This window comes from Phlebotomus papatasi, chromosome 2 (genome assembly GCF_024763615.1).
Source record: "Phlebotomus papatasi isolate M1 chromosome 2, Ppap_2.1, whole genome shotgun sequence".
NCBI lineage: Eukaryota > Metazoa > Arthropoda > Insecta > Diptera > Psychodidae > Phlebotomus > Phlebotomus papatasi.
The window spans coordinates 53,570,598-53,589,917 of record NC_077223.1 but is presented as its reverse complement, the minus strand read 5'-3'; the positions used below and the strand labels follow the sequence as shown (position 1 = coordinate 53,589,917).

The 19,320-nt window shown below is 33.1% G+C and overlaps 2 protein-coding genes across 3 annotated transcripts in view; one reads left to right on the top strand and one right to left on the bottom strand.

Annotated features, from left to right (window-relative positions):
- The window catches only part of LOC129801718 (rhodanese domain-containing protein CG4456), an 887,636-nt gene that overhangs the window by 860,225 nt on the left and 8,091 nt on the right, over positions 1–19,320 (top strand). The gene's annotated exons all lie outside the window — the stretch shown is intronic.
- The window catches only part of LOC129801671 (uncharacterized), a 46,469-nt gene that overhangs the window by 24,875 nt on the left and 2,274 nt on the right, over positions 1–19,320 (bottom strand). For both annotated transcript variants that reach the window (XM_055846934.1, XM_055846935.1), the window contains exon 2: positions 10,616–11,297. In XM_055846934.1, coding sequence (XP_055702909.1) covers positions 10,616–11,089 — 474 coding nt within the window. In that variant the 5' untranslated portion in view covers positions 11,090–11,297. The remainder of the gene's footprint in view (positions 1–10,615; positions 11,298–19,320) is intronic.

Sequence of the window (19,320 nt, the reverse complement as noted above, 5' to 3'; positions counted from 1 at the left end):
GGGAGGGGTAGGGAGGAAATGAGTGTCATAATAATAATCCCCAGGTTGACTTATTAGGGGGTCATCTGAAGACTCCAAGTAGATATCTCAAACCATTTGGCGCCCATTTTTCAGAGCAAGAAAAAATGAGAAAAATTGGTTTTATTGCTTTCTTTGTGAAGTTTAGGGCTATAGTTATGTCATAACGAAAAGAACAACTATCAATCTCTAATTTCATACTATAAAAGTTTAAAATAAATTCTAATTAATAGCATTAATTGCATCAAAATTTTCAACAATTAAATACCTATCTACCGGAGCTCTTCTAAAAAAAAAGTGAAAAAAGAAATCTTTAAGACACCATTTCCTTATTTTAACATCGTGGATGGACTTCAATATTATCACATGGATAGTAATTTTCACTTAAGATACTTACTAATAATAAAAACATTCTGTAAAATCATTCTGTAACCCTTTAAGGACGATTGGAACACCGGTGTCCCATAAAGAAAATAATTTTTCCTGCCTACCTAAAGTTATTTTTTCTTATGTCTATACATAATTGTAAAGTAGAAGGTTGAAGGAATCTAGAATATTTTTTTGCAAGTCTCTAGCTATTTGATATGTAGTGAATATTTAAGCGCACAAAGGCGAATTTTTAAATTCTCAAGTTTAGAATTGATTTTATTTATATTTTATACTTCTAATTTTTTTTAACAAAACCCTTTTGGCAATAAAAACTACAATACTCATACGTAATATTTTTCATTAAAGCGAAAAATATTATTCATTGGTATTGTCAGAAAAATTACTTAAATTTTTGGGCTATTTCTCTCCCTATCGTTCATAGAAGCACAAAATACACCGAATCAGACTCTGTTGGACTTTCCAAGATTAGATGTAAGACTTATCATTGATTATGTTTCTCAGTTTAATTTTTATTGTTGATTTTCAGTCCGTAAAAAGTGTCTCGTCGTTAAAGGGTTAATCTTCAACTTTTGCCCAACATATGACTTTTTTGGACCAGAGAGTGTAGAATTTATGGGTTTCGTAAATAAAATATCCTACTATCGTGTTAAATTTATCAGTTGTCTAGTACAAACATAAAATAATACCCCTTTATATTAAAATTTCACATTTTAATTGATTTTTTCCGGACTCCAATAGAGTCACCGAATCCAATGGAGTCAACAGGCCTGGAAATAATTAGTTGGCTCTATCCAAGGTATTTGGACCTTATCATTTCACACAACAAATCATAACATTGCTCTATCAGGTACGACGCATCGGGAGGGGAAGTGATTTGGTGACGTCAGTGTAAATCGAGCGAATCGAGAATTTACAGTGTAGCAATTGTTCCATTTGTCGTCAGTTAACTTGCTAAGCTATTTTTTTTCTCTGTTCGTGAATAAAATGTGCAAATTGGTGGAAATTTTGTGCAGGAATGGCTACCATCAGGATATTAAACGATAAAGGTGAGTTGTAAAGAGTGGAAAAGATCAAAACCATCAAGTGATAATGTTTTTTTTGTTCAGGAAATCCAGAGAAAAGTTGCTAAAGGAGTGTTTGTGTTGTGGTTGTGATTCTCCACAATCAACAGCCAATCCAGCAAGTCCAGGATCATGAGGAAGCTGGTAGTATTCCTCCAAGGCCACCCCAACAGGAAGGTTCAAAAGTGGAAGCTGCGATAAAGCAAATTCTGTGAGAAATAAGCATAAGAAAATCCCTATTTGCCAATAATTTCTCCCGGAAAGAAGACTTCCACAGTCTAATAAATTTCTGATCAAATGGGCAGATTCGAAGATCTATTGGACTTCGAGGAAGGAGTAGGAAGGTATGATCTTAAATAAATCGATTTTCTGTAAATCATAGTGAATAAATTTGCAAAAATTTGTACAAAAGAAATGTTCAAATTTTCTTCTTTTCTAATATATTCTTTCTGTCTTTGCAGATTTCCTCAAACTACTTTCAAGTACTTCAATTCAAATCCACCAAATACTGCAAAAATCAGAACCGAATATTTTCAAAATTTCAACACTCTGCAGTAAAATTTATTTAGTATTTTCCTGTGTGATTGTTAAGGAAAAAGTTTAAAGTGATCGATCATGCTCATCACCAAGATAATCAAGATAATCCTTAGAAATAAGCGGAAATAAATCACCAAGGAAATAATTTTAGAAAGATGAAATTAATTCACATAGCAGATAAAAGTGATTTAAGACTTGTGAAATTGTTAATTTTCAAAAAGGAGCAATTTTTGTAGTCTGATTTCAAAAACTGTTTCTAATATTTTCTAGTTTTAGGCTACACCAACTTATTTTTGTATTCAACAATTTTTATATTAAAAAGTAGGAGTTTAATATCATAATTTTCTTTAAATAAAAGTTTTTGTAATCGAAATTTGTAAAATGGGATAAACTTTTGCAAATAAAAAATGAATACCGATATGAAATAAAGAATCCACAGTCTTTTACTTCAGCAGCACTAATAGTAAGTTAAATAGTTATTTCGTTTCAGATAAATTACATTTCTAGTTTATAGATTGGCTGAAAAATTCTGTAAATACACGAAAGAAACTTAAAAAGATATCGATACCAATTATTTTCTTTTAAAGAATCTTCTATTACTTAAACGCACTTGACCCAATTTTTCTTGAATAATTCTAAATAATGCAGAAATGTTTTTCCGAAAGTTCTCCAAAATGCGTCAAGTTCCTCCAAAATTTTTTTACGTGTTCTAACAAATATCAACGGCCGATAACAAGGAACAAAGAACTTAATATTTTCAAAAGCAATTTATTTATTAAGCACTTTTACTTTTTAATATAAAAATTGTTGAATACAAAAATAAGTTGGTGTAGCCTAAAACTAGAAAATATTAGAAACAGTTTTTGAAATCAGACTACAAAAATTGCTCCTTTTTGAAAATTAACAATTTCACAAGTCTTAAATCACTTTTATCTGCTATGTGAATTAATTTCATCTTTCTAAAATTATTTCCTTGGTGATTTATTTCCGCTTATTTCTAAGGATTATCTTGATTATCTTGGTGATGAGCATGATCGATCACTTTAAACTTTTTCCTTAACAATCACACAGGAAAATACTAAATAAATTTTACTGCAGTGTTGAAATTTTGAAAATATTCGGTTCTGATTTTTGCAGTATTTGGTGGATTTGAATTGAAGTACTTGAAAGTAGTTTGAGGAAATCTGCAAAGACAGAAAGAATATATTAGAAAAGAAGAAAATTTGAACATTTCTTTTGTACAAATTTTTGCAAATTTATTCACTATGATTTACAGAAAATCGATTTATTTAAGATCATACCTTCCTACTCCTTCCTCGAAGTCCAATAGATCTTCGAATCTGCCCATTTGATCAGAAATTTATTAGACTGTGGAAGTCTTCTTTCCGGGAGAAATTATTGGCAAATAGGGATTTTCTTATGCTTATTTCTCACAGAATTTGCTTTATCGCAGCTTCCACTTTTGAACCTTCCTGTTGGGGTGGCCTTGGAGGAATACTACCAGCTTCCTCATGATCCTGGACTTGCTGGATTGGCTGTTGATTGTGCAGAATCACAACCACAACACAAACACTCCTTTAGCAACTTTTCTCTGGATTTCCTGAACAAAAAAAACATTATCACTTGATGGTTTTGATCTTTTCCACTCTTTACAACTCACCTTTATCGTTTAATATCCTGATGGTAGCCATTCCTGCACAAAATTTCCACCAATTTGCACATTTTATTCACGAACAGAGAAAAAAAATAGCTTAGCAAGTTAACTGACGACAAATGGAACAATTGCTACACTGTAAATTCTCGATTCGCTCGATTTACACTGACGTCACCAAATCACTTCCCCTCCCGATGCGTCGTACCTGATAGAGCAATGTTATGATTTGTTGTGTGAAATGATAAGGTCAAAATACCTTGGACTCTATCGAGGTCCCACTGTACTACACTCGGCCCGTATCCTCCACTTTGTGAGAGAAGATTCTCCGCGAGCTTCTCTCCTTGACGTTTTCTCCTATTTTTCCCATCTGACTGCTCTCCGTATCCACGAATATCGGAGAGAAGCAGGTGAGATTTTCGTGTGGAACTTTTTGTGGAAATCGTTTTTTGACAATCCGCGGGCTGTTTTTGGTCGCAAAAAACACTGAATACTGAAGTAATTATAAATTAAATGAATGAATAAACAATTAAATAACATTGTTATAAGCTTTGATTTATTCATCGCGACTCCTCTTAACACTTAAATGACTGCACAGGATTTTTGCCAAATTTCTCTTTTTAATATTTTACTACAGTAAAAAAAACTTTTAAAAAAAATCCTTTGCGTTTGTTCTAATTCAATTATAAATACCTATTTACACGTATACAGATTTTCCCATTTTCTTGTGGTTTTGTATAAATTTTCTGAAAATTGTCAATTAACGCTAAAGTGAATTTTCAGAGATTTTTGTAACAAAAAGCCAATTTCCCTTTAATTTTTCTTTTTTTAAGTAATTTGACAAGGATTATCTTCAATATTTTCTCATTTTTTTTTTTTTGTTTTTTTTTGTGATTTTACGAGTTTTCGCCAAGGAAAGTTTTCTTAGTCGCTAATTAGGTATTGTTTTCGGATTTGACGAGTATTTTTGAAACATTTTTGCAATACTTGAGAACCTCGACAAATATTAATGATAGTTTCGCAATGTTTGATAACCATTTCGAACTTCCGTTATTTTAATGACAGTTTGAGTATTTTTTTATTTTTTGATTATTACAGAATTAGTTATAGAATTTTATACCCTTTCAGAATTCGGTTTTATCTCTAACACATATAAGAACTATAGTCAATTTGAGAAAAATAGAAAGATCGTTGAAAATTTGAAATTTATAAGATACTGATATACATAAAATCACTCAAGAGTATAATTCAAAATTAATATGTTTTTCGCGGAAAATTCTTGACATTTTCCGTTTTATTTTCTATTTCACATGGAGTATTTGAACGAATTTTCTCGAATAAAAACTTTATTAACCTAAAAAAAAAGCGTTTCAAGTATTGTAATTACTTTTTGAATAGGGAAGTTACAATTTTTCTAAGATTGTATGTCGAATAAAAAAGAATAATATAGATGCAAATTTCAAGAATCTCCTTTAATATATTTTTTCCTAATTTAAGAAGGAACACGTACATATAAAAAATAAAAAAAATATTTGTTTAAAATATTTGTTTTGTTGGCTCTTGAGATCTAACAATTTCAACTTAATAAAAAAGAACTTTTTCCTGATAAACTCCCTATATAGATTATGCGATCTTTCATCTCCGGTTTTAGTTAAAATAAAAATTAAGAGTTTTAAAGAGTTTACGGCAAAGTAATCTGCTAAAATTCTGTTCAATTGCGTATTTCTTAAGAATATAAATAGGTTATTCAAAGATCTAATCATTAAATGGCCACAACCGTTTTCTTATTCACGAGAGCTGAAACAAAATAAAACTAAAATAATAAACAATTTGGAAAATGATTGGTATCAAACTCAAAAAAAATTAGACAAATAATAACAGAAAATAAAAAAAGTTCGAAATGCCTGCCCAGTTTATTAAGAAAAAAACTTAATTGAAATTTATTATAAATATACGGAAATTGTATTTATTAAGTGAAATAATTATTTAAAAACCATTTAAAACTTTAAAAAACGCGATATTTTAATTTATTTGCTTATTTTCTATGTAAATTAATCAAACTCTCACCGAGAATACCACTCGAGAATTCTCTCCGGTTTTTCATGAGAAAATTTCCAATCGAAAATTTCGTGGATACCAAATAGGCGAGTTCCACATGGAGAGTTCGCTTTTCCCACAAAATCAAACTCTCACATCTGGAGGATACGGCCCCGATGAAAAGCTTTCCTTCCACTGATTGAGTCTGGCCTCCTCTAGCAGTTTGGTTTTACTACAGGTTAGCTAGGTGGAAATTTCCTCTATGCACGAAAACATAGTTGAATCATTCCTAATAACGGTTTTCAAAGTCAGAGAGCAAAATGGCTCTAGAGAGCATATCTTTCAATCGAATGCTATCATGTTTGCGCTTTTTGGAAAGGTCTTGGAATTCCTGACAAGTCTGAGTCGTTTATAATCTATCATACACCGATAAGTAATTATTATTCGAAATTCAATTGCTATTATTTCTAAACTATATTTGGCGAACTTTTGAGTGACTTATAAATTGTTTGTGAACCGATAAGTAACGTTAATCCGCAAATCAATTCTATTTACATCCAATCTATTTTATACGATCTTTTTTCGTGATTCATAAATCAGTTCAAATTGTTAAATGATGCGAAAATACTTTCCAAAGCATAGCATCTAAATCACGGATTCAAGCATTTGGCAAAGCATGAGACGGTGTGCCACCCTTTTTTTGTTATGGTAAAAATCGATTGAGGAGCTTTCAGAATCATCAAAATATTCATTGTAAAAACTAAAAGGTATAGTAATGCGGGTTTAATCAATTAATTCTACTCTCTACTTTAGTCATGAATTCATTCGTCAGTTTTTAGCTTATTTAATTTATTTTCTAATAATGTCGTGCATGAATAATCTTAATCTAAAGTCCAATTGTTTTTTTTTTTTTGTTACATTTCTGTGAGAGGAAGTGAGATCTAAATCTAGACATCTCGCTCAGTCTAATAGGCAAATCGAATTTAAACACTGTGCAACAAAATTACCCTTTTTGTGGGTGTCTTCAATGAAATGTTAAAATCTTGTTAGAGAGTCATTTAAGGATCTCAAATCTAAAATCCGTTCATCTGGGCCACGTCTACATTTGTTTTTATCTGCATTTTATTTATTTATTTTTTTCCAAAATTCAACATTTTTTATCTGCGGTTCTATTTACCCCGTGTTAACCTTAATGGTATCAAAAGACGCGTAATTTTATCCTTTTATTTCACGAATTTTATTGAATAAATTTTGTGCACCGCGTCGTTTGTTTTGTTTAGAATCAATAACAGATGGGCAGAGATTTAAATATTCCATTATTAGCACTGTCTTTGGATACTTAGAAAAGTTTATGAATGTTTTATTGAGAAATATGTTACAATTTTGTTGCAAATTACAAGCCACGCAAATGAGTATGAAAAGTTACGACAAATGCTGATTAGAGGAAATTTCGTATGGAAATTTGACGTAACTAGGGTAAGTGTGTCTAATTCCGGCCAGCTTGCAATTTTGGTCACCTTTTTTATTCCTCGAATTTCCATGAACTTTTAGATTTTACGTACTCTAGAGATTATACAATGCAAAAGAATGACAAAAAATGTATCTTCGACAAACGAGGTGACGTAAAAAAGATATTGGAAGAATTCCCGAAGGGCAAGGAACTATGAGAATGAAGGTGGCCGAAATAGGGCACCGAAGCTATGTCTATATTTTTATTCATTTAAAAATGTATTAAGAATAATTTTAGAGTAAACAAAGACGGTAAACTCTTTACAAGTTTCCAAGCAACACCCTTTCAGAAGAAAGAATTTAAAAAAAATCAATTTGTATTTAAAATATTACATTTCAAACTTGAGACTTTGACGCTTGCATGCAACTATGCCGAAATTTGGTACACTTACCCTACACTAACAACGGAAGTTACGACAAATTCTGATGAATTTTTCTTAATTAAGTGCACTTGCGATAATTTTTGTGTAAAATAATTTTAATTGGGCTTAAAAAGTTTCTTTTACTCAAGTGCGTTTGATAAACAAAATTACGTTGATTCCAAATATGTATATATCTCAAAATCGCAAAAATGAAGTTAAAATAAATGCTGATTTAACTGACGATTTATTGACCAAATCCGTTGAAAATTAGGTTTTTGACCTTGAATAATTCAAGATGACGAATCACTTTTCCTTGTAAAAATTTTGCATATATTGCACCGCGACTTAAACAAATTTGCGTGTAGTTCTTGTATTATTTCGGCACACATTATGAAATATGTATTTTTAGATAGCTTTTAATGCACAATTTCAAAATATATCAGACTGATAAGTCATTTCATTTTAGGAAAAAACTTGCCAATAGTCTTCAGTGCCTCTGCTCAAAAACGTATGGAAAAATGAAATGTCGAGAGGCCCCTGCCATTACCGTTACTTTACCGATCCATCACTGATTATGACCGATGCAGTAGAGTTCAGAATTAAAAGATCTTTCAGAAAAGTCCAAATTTGTCCAAATTCGTTAAAAATTAGGCCTTCCAGGCTGGTTGACCTTTGACCTTGAATAATTCAAGATGGCGATTTTTCCGGTGATATGTGTCTAAGGACGAAATGTTCAGCTAGACTACCTCCAAAACATTTCCAAAAATGAACGAAATCGTCGGGCCAATTTTTTGCCAAATTAAAAAAAAAGTTTTTGGAGGGGATAAAAGGGGTGTGGGGTAATTTGGGTAAGTTAGTTCGATAGAGAATATTGACTTGTGGGGGTGTAACCGAAGACCAGAAGTCAATATCTCTTACCGTTCAGAAGCCAAGATGGAGAGAAGTTAAAAAAAAACACGATTGTCAAAACTGCTTGGAGCAGTGAAAAGATCTTTTAGCATTGGCATTGCTTGCATCTGAAGAGAACTATAACACTGTGCAACAATTTTAAACTTTTTTTTGTCCCTAGGTTCTCATGCTATTTTTTCTATTGCTAGGGTCAAATGATTTACGAAAATACTTATTATTTTGATTTCATTTGGATTTTGCGCCTGGAATCCAGGCAAAACCGTTTTTACCGTTTTTCGATACTTGGATTCCTATATCTCCGATTCTGATGAACTGATTTATTTCTTACTTTGGAACAATTTGTTGTCCTTCACATGCCCGATAAATCCTCTGAACAGATGAAGTTCGTACAACTGACACCAGAGGCGCTGTAGTCTCAAATATGTCAGAAAATATGAGAAAATCGAACTTTTTAGCAACTTTGATCAAAAATATCTCGAAAACTAGGACTGTCCCTAACAATCTGTTTTGTGGGTTTGATAGAGAATTTAATCAGCTACATTTTCGTCGATGTACAACTTTTCTCTCAGATTGTTTTTTAACCTGGATATTGAGGTTCAAACGAGCACTCAGCAAACTAAAGAAAAACTTAACTATTTCGCACATTTTGACTTTTTCTTTTCAAGTTTAGATAACCCAGAGTATCATTTTCACTTTTCTTACAATTGTAGGACTTTATTAATACTTATTGCATTAAAAATGTGTTTAGATATAATACAAGGTAATAACTCAAACAATATCTTCAGTAAGATTTCAGTGTTATTTCAATCTCAAAAGACTATTACAAAAAAGGCATATTTACTGCATATTGCAAAATTTTAAATATTTCAAAGAATATTTCTTGTTAAATTTACGTCTTAGAATCAATAAGCATCTATTTTACCTTTTACATACCAGTTACATATGGAAACTTTGCAAAAAATCCTTTTTTCTAAATTCATTTCATTTTATAATTCTTTAAAAAATTTTCCTACATTTATCTACAATCCTACAATATTAACGTCATAATTACGTGATTTTCGTCGAAAGAAATCTAAAACTAGTTTTTGAACTTGTAATTGTTACTTTATGTATATCACATACGTTAAAGTTTTATACAAGTTTCCAAGTAGTAAAATAATATTTAAAAATTTAAAATGTCATATAAAAATCACCATAATATCGATATTTAAGTATTAAATAATATAATAAAAGCTTGTACTGCCTAATTGCGAGGAAAAAAAACAATAACACTCGGAATTGTGAAGGTTTTATTTAGTTGGATGAATGCTCGTTTTTCGTTTGAACCTCAATATCGAGGTTAAAAAATAATCTGAGAGAAAAGTTGTACATGGACGAAAATGTAGCTGATTAAATTCTCTATCAAACCCACAAAACATATTGTTAGGGACAGTCCTAGTTTTCGAGATATTTTTGATCAAAGTTGCTAAAAAGTTCGATTTTTCCATGTTTTCTGACATATTTGAGACTACAGCGCCCCTGGTGTCAGTTGTACGAACTTCATCTGTTTAGAGGATTTATCGGGCATCTAAAGGAGACCAAATTATTCCATAGTGAGAAATAAATCGGTTCAGCAGAATCGGAGATATAGGCACCCAAGTATCAAAAAACGGCAAAAACGGTTTTGCCTAGATTCCAGGCGCAAAAGCCAAATGAAATCAAAATGATAAGTATTTTCGTAAATCATTTGACCCTAGCAATAGAAAAAATAGCATGAGAACCTAGGGACAAAATCATCGTTGCACAGTGTAATAGTCGACTAAGCAGAATATTAAAGCGAATTAATGATTAATCCAGATTTCAAATATTTTTGCACTAAGTCATATTTTGGTTTGTTTTTAGGTCTGTGAGAGTTATAAGATTCAGCTTCTTATCTCCATGACTTTCAAAAATATTTGCAAAAGAATGTGGTTCATGGGGGTCAAAAATAATGACGCAAAAAGCTGAAATATTCAGCGCTTGACGCATCTTTAACATTATGCATTGTTATTAAATAGCCAAATTTAGTTTGAATAATTAAGCGAATTTTTGGAAAATACTAAATTCCTAATATTGTAAAATTCCATTTTAAAAATGTTTTTCAAATTAAATTTTTCACATACCTTAAGTGAATTCCTATTGGATCCACTTCCACTGCCATTTCCTGCTCCATTCTGATTAGCCTGAACCTGTTGACTGGCTTGCTGAACATAAATGGGATTTCTAGTTTCTGAAATGCTCCTATTGCTGGATGGATATCTTGTAGAATCCATGGAGTTATTTGAGGAGAATCGGGCATTTTCACTGGCCACAATTGGCACATTCTCCAGCATATTTTCCTGACCCTGTGGCTCAACTCTGGCCGTATGTCTCAGTACATATCGTTCCTCCATTGAGAGGTTTTCTGTGGACGTAGATACGTCCGTTTCGCTGCTGGACAAACTTGTGCTGGTGGTATTTGTGGCTTTGGTGCTCTGCAACTGTCTTCCTCTTGTCTGTCCACTTTGCATACTTTTTCCCCCACTTCCTCCCACACTCGATGCTCCTATTGACGATGCGAATGGCGAAAATCTCAGTCCAATTGGATTGGAAGACATTCTACAAGGCACTCATTGGATTGTTTTTATTCCACCCACTGTGTAAAAATTCTTATTTATCAAAACAAAAAAAGTCTCTCGCACTTTTAAGAAAATAATGTTTGCAAAATATAACAAAAAAAAGGCACTTTTGGAACACTTTTCTCCGTCACATAACTCTCTTTTGTGAATTCCGTCTTCTTCAGCTCTCAAGCTTTTATGTGTCCATCTGCAAATGTAAAAACACAAATCAACTTATGAATCAAAATTTTTATCTCGCCATGTTTTTCTGGCCATTCTTCCATCGAATTTCGCGCGTCTCTCAATGCTACATTCTGACTGTTAGAGTCTCAATTGATTAGATATGCAAATTGCCTCTTTGCTAAAAATAAAGTGACCAAACGCATAAATTGACAGGACAGTAAATTGCAATTATTGTCTATTTTATGGACAGAAATGAACTACAGAATTTTATTTGTTTTTATATTTACTTTTGATTATGTAAAAAGCGAACAATTTAAGGAATGTCTTGCATGAGTCATTTTTATCGTTTTTGTTTCCTTCAATTAAACATTTGCATGACTAACCGAGAATGTTAAATTATTATTATTAAATTTTTTTTTTAAGGCTTTGTTAATATCGCCTTTGGTTTTGTGTGCTCGCTGAATTCAGTGTGTTTCCTTTATTGTTTTTGTGCATGCAAAATTTTGTTTATTTTTGTTTTAATGTGTATTTAGAACTGTGTATATTAATTTTATGGAAATTCACTTATTTTATAGTTTGTATAGTACTTAATAATTGAGGTACCGTGGCCACTGACCGCCCGGTCAACCCGTCGGAACGATCAGGGGCATATTATAGTTCTTTTTGTAGTCCAACATCTTGTAAAAATTTTATTATTTTACTGTGACCCATAGGGTCACACAGTAAGGATTGAATGGATTGGTTCCCTAGAATATTATTTCTTGGTCCAATGTATTTTCGGCAAATGTTAAGAATATGGGGAATGTCTAGAGTTTCGTTACAAAATTCACATACAGGTGGGTTGTTACGTTCCATTTTGTATTTATGCGTTAATCTTGTGTGTCCAATTCGGAGCCTTGCTATAGTGGTACTTTCATTTCTTGTAGTATTTGGAGCTAATGGAAATCCTTTTATGTTTGGGGAGAGAGTTGCAGTAAAGCCTCGTACTTCCCTTCTTACCCAATCAGAACACTTATCCTCCTGATTTTTCACGATGATAGACTTTATTCCATTCTTGGTTATATCAGTGATAGAGGGGGCTTCGCCATTTGCAGCCTTCTTTGCTTCCATATCCGCCTTGTCATTACCGGGGATACCTTTGTGACTCGGTACCCAAGCAACCTTAATTCTTCCATTAGTATTAATGATTTTTGAGCGGATCGAAGAAATGAGAGGATGGAAATTTTTGAGGTTTTGGATGGCCAGAAGACAACTTAAAGAGTCTGTAAAAATAATAAATTTGTCTGTTGAACATTCTGAAGCATATTTTGTAGCTCTGAGTAGAGCTAGAGCTTCAAGTTCAAAAATTGACCAGTGTTCATCAGAAGACCCACTAGCGATAAGAATTTCTTCTGTTGTAACAGCATATCCTCCGTTTTTTTGATCAAGAATTGACCCATCAGTGTATAGAGTATTGGGGAAGGTATGTTCATATTTTTCTATGAGCTCATGAAAATATCCTTTAGCTACAACATCAGGTGCTGTTGTCAGCTTTTGAAGTGTAAGACTGAGATCGATAGAATTTGGGTCAAATAGCCATGGTGCTTCATTTTCATGTGTCTCCAAAATCGGACTTCGGCCACACAGGTACTCCTTCAAACTGTGAACAGCAGGTCCAAAGGATCCTTTCCAGTGTTCGCAAGTTGTTGCATTTTTTATTTCTATGTGTCCAAGGGTGCCAGGGTTGCATAGTATTCTTCCTGCTGTTTTCATGCAGATGCTTTCCCTATATAAACCGATAGGAGGAGCACCAATTTCGGCTAGAATATTATTTACAGGGGAGGTACGGAAGGCTCCAGTTGCTATACGATATCCTCCGACGTAGATGCCATTTAAGCTTTGTAAGACACTTTTAGATGCACCTGTGTAAATCTCCATTCCATAGTTCATTTTAGAGACCACCCATGCCTGATGAATTTGCTTAAGGGACTTTCGGTGAGCTCCCCAGATTGTGCCTGAGAGACAACGTAAGATATTTAGTCTTTGATTGCACGAACTTTTCAAAGTTTTTATATGCTCCTTGAAGGTAAGTTTTCTATCGAGGTTAATTCCAAGAAATTTATAGTTTTCTTCATATGGGATAACACAATTTCCAATTTCTATTGGGGGCGGAATACATTTGTATTTACGACAAAAGTGAATAGCCGCGGTTTTTCTTGTTGAGAACTTGAAGCCTCGAGATGCAGCCCAATCTTCCATTTCAATAACTTTATCCTGTAGTTCTTGTTTCATTTCTTCGGTATTTGTTCCTGTGGTGTATATAGAAATATCGTCAGCATACAATAGTAGCTTAATTTGGGAATCGGATGGGAATAGACTCTGCAGACTATTAATCCCTATTAAGAATAGGGTGACCGAGAGGACTCCCCCTTGAGGCGTACCATTTTCAAATGAGAACAGATTTGACTGTTCTCCATTTGCTGTGACTCGAACATTTCTCTGGCTAAGGTAGAAATCTATAAATGAGAGCATAGAACCTCCTATGTGCCATTTTTTGAGCTGTTCCATAATAGTTGCCTTCCAGATGCGATCATAGGCTTTTTCGAGGTCAAAAAATATCGATATAGTGTGTTCACCATTTCTCCATCCCGCGTATATATCATGAGTTAGTTTAAGAAGGGGGTTGATAGTGCTCCTGTTTCTTCTAAATCCACTTTGAGACTCTGCCAGTAGACAACGAGATTCAAGAATCCATATAAGGCGGTAATTTATCATCCTTTCAAATATTTTTAGATCACAATTTGTGAGTGAGATTGGACGATACTCGGGGTTTACTGGAGTATGACCTTGGAATTTCGGAATTGGGATTATATTAGCCTCTGTCCAGTTAGAGGGATAAGATTTTTCTTTCCACATCCTATTGTAGAGATTAAGCAAATGAATTCTGTTAATAGGTAGGAGGTTAGCAATCATATTGTATGATATTTCATTAGGTCCTGTAGATTTCCCTTTGCTATGTGAGATTGCAGATTCTAATTCATTCAGAGAGAATTCTATATCTAATTCTGGAAAATCGTTTCTATCAGGCATACTGTGAATGGATGAGTTGAGAAGATTTTTGTTTTCAATTTCACTTAAGGATAATGATCTATTGGATGAGTGTTCCGTGAACTTTTCCCCTAACCTATTGGCGATTTCTACAGGATCCACTATAATTTGGTTATTATTACTGATAAATCGGATCTCTGGTTCTCTCCCTCCTCTAAGCGCACGGACTTTCCTCCATACTTCTCCTGATGGAGTATTTGGATTAATATTTTCTACAAAATCGTGCCAAGTCTTGGTTTTTGCCTCCTTGATGAGATTTCTGACATTTTCTACAGATTTTAAATACTTATCCTTATATGAAGTTAAAGGGTGTGATTTGAATTGACGGTAAGCTTTTTTCCTTTCTTTTATTGCTTTACTTATGTCTTCATTCCACCAGGGAACTTTCCGTTTCATATTTGTTCTACTTTTAACTGGGATTGAGTCTTTTGCTGCTGAAGTAATGCTTTCCTTAAATTTATTATATGCTTCTTGTATGGGTATAGACGCATTGAGAAATCCTAAGTCAGCTTTATTTGCAAATAAATCCCATTTTGCAAGATCCTCATTCCATTTCTTTCCAGTAGATAAACTAGTTGGAATATGGAAGAGATCATCGATAAAGATCGGAATATGATCACTTCCGCATAGGTCGTAATGGGTTCCCCATGTGTAATTTCCAGCTATGCTATTATCGACTATCGTGAGATCAACAGTATTGAATGTGTTATGAGCTAGAGAAATATTTGTGGAAGATCCATTGTTAAGGATGATCAAATTCTCCTCATTAATAACATCCCCAAGGAGAGTTCCCCTACTATCAAGTTTCATACTTCCCCATTCGGGGTTTGAAGCATTGAAATCCCCCATTAAAATGAAAGGACGTGGTAATTTTCTAATAAGATCTGTTAAATGATGCTTTGGAATATTATCTTGCGGCCTAATATAGATCGAAATGACATTAATTACATAATGCCACTTAATTTTAACTGCGATGATCTCAAGTGGAGTTTGTATTTTGAGTTGTTCATAGGACCATCCATTCTGAACCAAAATCCCTACACCACTGCTTCTAGTTGAATTTGGAGCTCCATTATAAAAGCACCCGGTGTAACCTGGAATTCTTGGTTTATTTGCATCATTTGCAATATGTGTTTCTTGTAAACCAATCGCAAGGGGTTTGTATGTAGATGCAAGGAGCTCTATCTCTGATTTTTTATTCCAGAAACCTCTACAATTCCATTGAATAAAATTGTGGGGCATTTGAGTTGAATTTTGCATAATTGGATTTGAATTAATATTGTTGGTAGTATTTGTGTGGTTTGTTGAGTATGTGTTTAAATTATGATTAAAATTCATCATGATTTTTCTATTTGGGGAGGATCATTGAGTTCTTTCATAGGAGAGAACCCAAGGAGTTCATCTTCTGAACAATTAAGGCTGGGATCATTTTGGGGGTTAAAATTGTTGCTATTATGAGGTTCTTTAGTGCTTATATTTTTTGAGGAAATCTCTTTTTGTACATCTGTTGGGATTGCAATTAATTTTGTTGGTTGTGTATCGGTTAAAGAGTTTAGAAGATCAAAGTATCTTTCCCTCCCTCTTTTAATTCCCTTAAGACCACTGAGTTCATCATTCAACATTGCACTATCCTCATCGAGAACTTCAACAGACAAAGTATCTGCAGTTGAGGTACTTTCCGGAGTTTTTTGCGTATTTGAGCTTGTTGGTTGAACAGTATCATTTTTATTTGATTTATTTTGTGTGTTTTTATCAAATTCAGATGAATTTGCATAATTTTGTGTGCTGGTAGATTGGAGTGGGGTTTTTTCATGCGATGGGATTTTTGTCACATCTCTTGGATCAGTGACCGGATTAGGTGATGGAGTGGTAGTTATTTTTGGATCAATTACACTAACTGCATTCTCCAAAGAGGAAATTTCCTGATTGTGATAATTTTTTTTGTCTGGGGTGATAATTGATTTATGAGGTACTTGCGGTTGTTCCTGAGCGATAATCTCCTCTCTGAGCTTCCTCTGATACTCCAGAAGATGGGCATTGGCAGGGTTTTTGGATTTGATGATTTTGGGCTTCTGATGGTGAGGTGATGTATTCACTTGATGGTGTGTAATTTTGTTCACTACACTAGATGATTTTTCTGTATTTGATTTAGAAGTCACTTTTTGGTCAACTTGCTCAGCAGTAGATGTAGTGGGATTATTTTCTGCATTCGCAGAGGAACGAGGGTTTTGAGACCTACTTGACTTCATTTGTGAATTAGTACCTGGAGCATTAGAAGGTGCATTTTTTTTGAGAATGTCGGTGAATGATGGAGCATGTGAATTATTTATGGATTGGACCAGTGCATTTTTCTCACCAAACCTCTCAAAGAAAAGTTTTTTGGCTATTTTGTGCGGTACTCTCTCGATTGTTTTAATTGCGTTTATACCCTCCAAAATGATATACTCTGGGCATTTTCTGTCAAAGCTAGGATGACTTCCTTTACAATTTACACAGGTGGGAGAATTTTTGCAGGGCCCTTCATTAGGGTGATCGGCTTTAATTTGGCCACAAACACCACAAATTTGGTGGGGTGATTTGCAAAACTTTTTTGTGTGATTTAGTTGGTGACAGTTTGAACAACGTAATGGGGATGGGGAATGAAGTCTTACAGTGACTTTCAAAAAGCCCACATCCAGTTTATCGGGCACTTCCGTAAGGGAAAAAGTGAGAAGATGGACCGGAGAATCAATCAATTTCTTGGTTGAATCCCTGGTTTTCATTCTTTCGACTGCAATTACGCCTTGGGATGCGAGTCGTTCTCTTATATAATTGCAGTCAAGTTTGATAATTTCTGGACAGTAGATTCTTCCTTGAACGGAATTATATCTAATGTCTTCCTTAATTGAGACTGGGCGACCTGCTAGTATGGAAGCATTTTTAATTGAGTTGAAATGGGATAAAGTTTTGGGAGCTATTAAAAAATCCCCACTAGGGAGCCAATGTACTTCGGCGATCCCGCCTGGTGATAATTCTTGAAGTGCATCATGAGCTTCAAAAATATTAAGATTTTTGAGATCCCTAGTTTCACTAGAAATTAGTAAATATCTTCCATAATTTTGGGGTTTAAAGAAATTTTTTGATTGAAGAGTAGGAAAATTTCCTCTTTGAATTTCTTTTTGTAAATCCATTTTTAGCACTAATTTATATATCACTATTTCGCTTATTTGGGGGGAGAATCCCCCCTTATTTAAAGGTCTTATTCCTTAGAAATTAAATGGAAATATTAAACGGAAACACGTTTAAATGCACAGAATTGTGTCTTAGTCTATAATTTTTAGCAATGCACTATAAGTGTCTGTTCACTAAATTAGAGGGCACACTGAATTCATGCACAGTTAGAGTTAATCGATAATTATTTGGAGTGAAATTGAGATCACATCCGACACTTATCAGGGTCAGAGTGAGACTGAACCGAGAATGTAATTTTGCAAAAATAATCTCATGGATGAATTTCTCATTTTATTATTTCAAATCCTAAAGAAAATCATAGTTCCCCAATTTTGAAGAATTTTTACTCATGTCCAACAATGTATTAACATTGTTGGACATTGTTGTTTAACCTGAACCTGAATTTAAACTTTGAGATTTCTTTATTTTGTTTCGTCTCGTATAAGTAGAATAAGATGGGGTAATTCGGAATCGTGTCTGTTTTGAAATCTTTGAAATTTTCTCAGTGTTTCAGATGGTCAAAATGAAAAAGAAAACCACGAAGAAGTACAAGACTTTACATTTGAGAGTATTTTTTGTTGCTTTTTTCCTTTTGCCATCTTCAATTGTTAGGAAATCTCAAAAATCCGAATTAGACATGATTCCAAATTACCCCACTTTACCCTAAAAGAAAAAGACCACGAAGTATTCTTGTTCAGTGAGTGATTTGTAACATTTGTACTAAAAGTGAACTTCTTTCTCTTTGCGAAATTTTCGTTTACACATATGGAAAATCGTTGATCTGGAATAAACATATTTTTTTAATGACAAATATGATATTCTATTTTTTTGAAACGAAAAGCGTTTAGGGAAATTTTTATCTTTTCCCACTTGGTGTCTAACGAAAAAAGATAATAGAGAATGGATGGTATGTTTATGTTTATTGGACCATATTTATTCTGGGAAAAATTATCTCCCTTATTTTTTACGTTGTAAAACAAAACAGCCAAGATTTACGATTTCTATTATTGAAGTAGCGTGCTAATTGAAATTTTCGTTCCAAAAAAAAGGTTACAGTGAAAAGGAATCACAGTTTAGGTCACATTTGATTTACAAAAATCCCCAAATTTGAAGGACTCTCAACGAAATTTTAATTTTCGAAATTCAACTAACGCTGTATCATTTTTTTATGTCACCCGGACGAAAAGTAAACCGAATATACAGGAGTTTTATTACAATTTCCCCTACATCATATCACAGATAATTTAAAAAGCTTAACATGAGAAACATGAAATTATTAGATTTTTATATATTAAGATTGTATTTTGTTTTATTGTGAAAGCAGAAATATGTAAAATAACTGAAATTTCAAAAAAAAAAAAAAAAATATATATATATATATATATATATATATATATATATATGTAGAAATAAAAATGAAAAAAAAAAATGGATAAGAAATATGTGTTTTAATTAATATTTATCAAAATATTAAACTCGATTTTAACGTTAGACTAAATACAATCTCATATGATACAAACTTTTGATCTCATAACAAAAGAATTTCTTTTCTTATATTTCTCAGGTTTCATACTGAATTTAAAGGGGTAGGTAGGTCACGCAGGATATCTGAAAAGTCTGCGCAAAACATATTTAAATAAATGGTACAATTTCAAACTATGCTCGTTTATTACTCTTTGACATGAATTTATGTCAAGTTTCATTAGGATCTGACAGTTTTTTCTTATCTTGCAAACAAATTGAAGTTGATG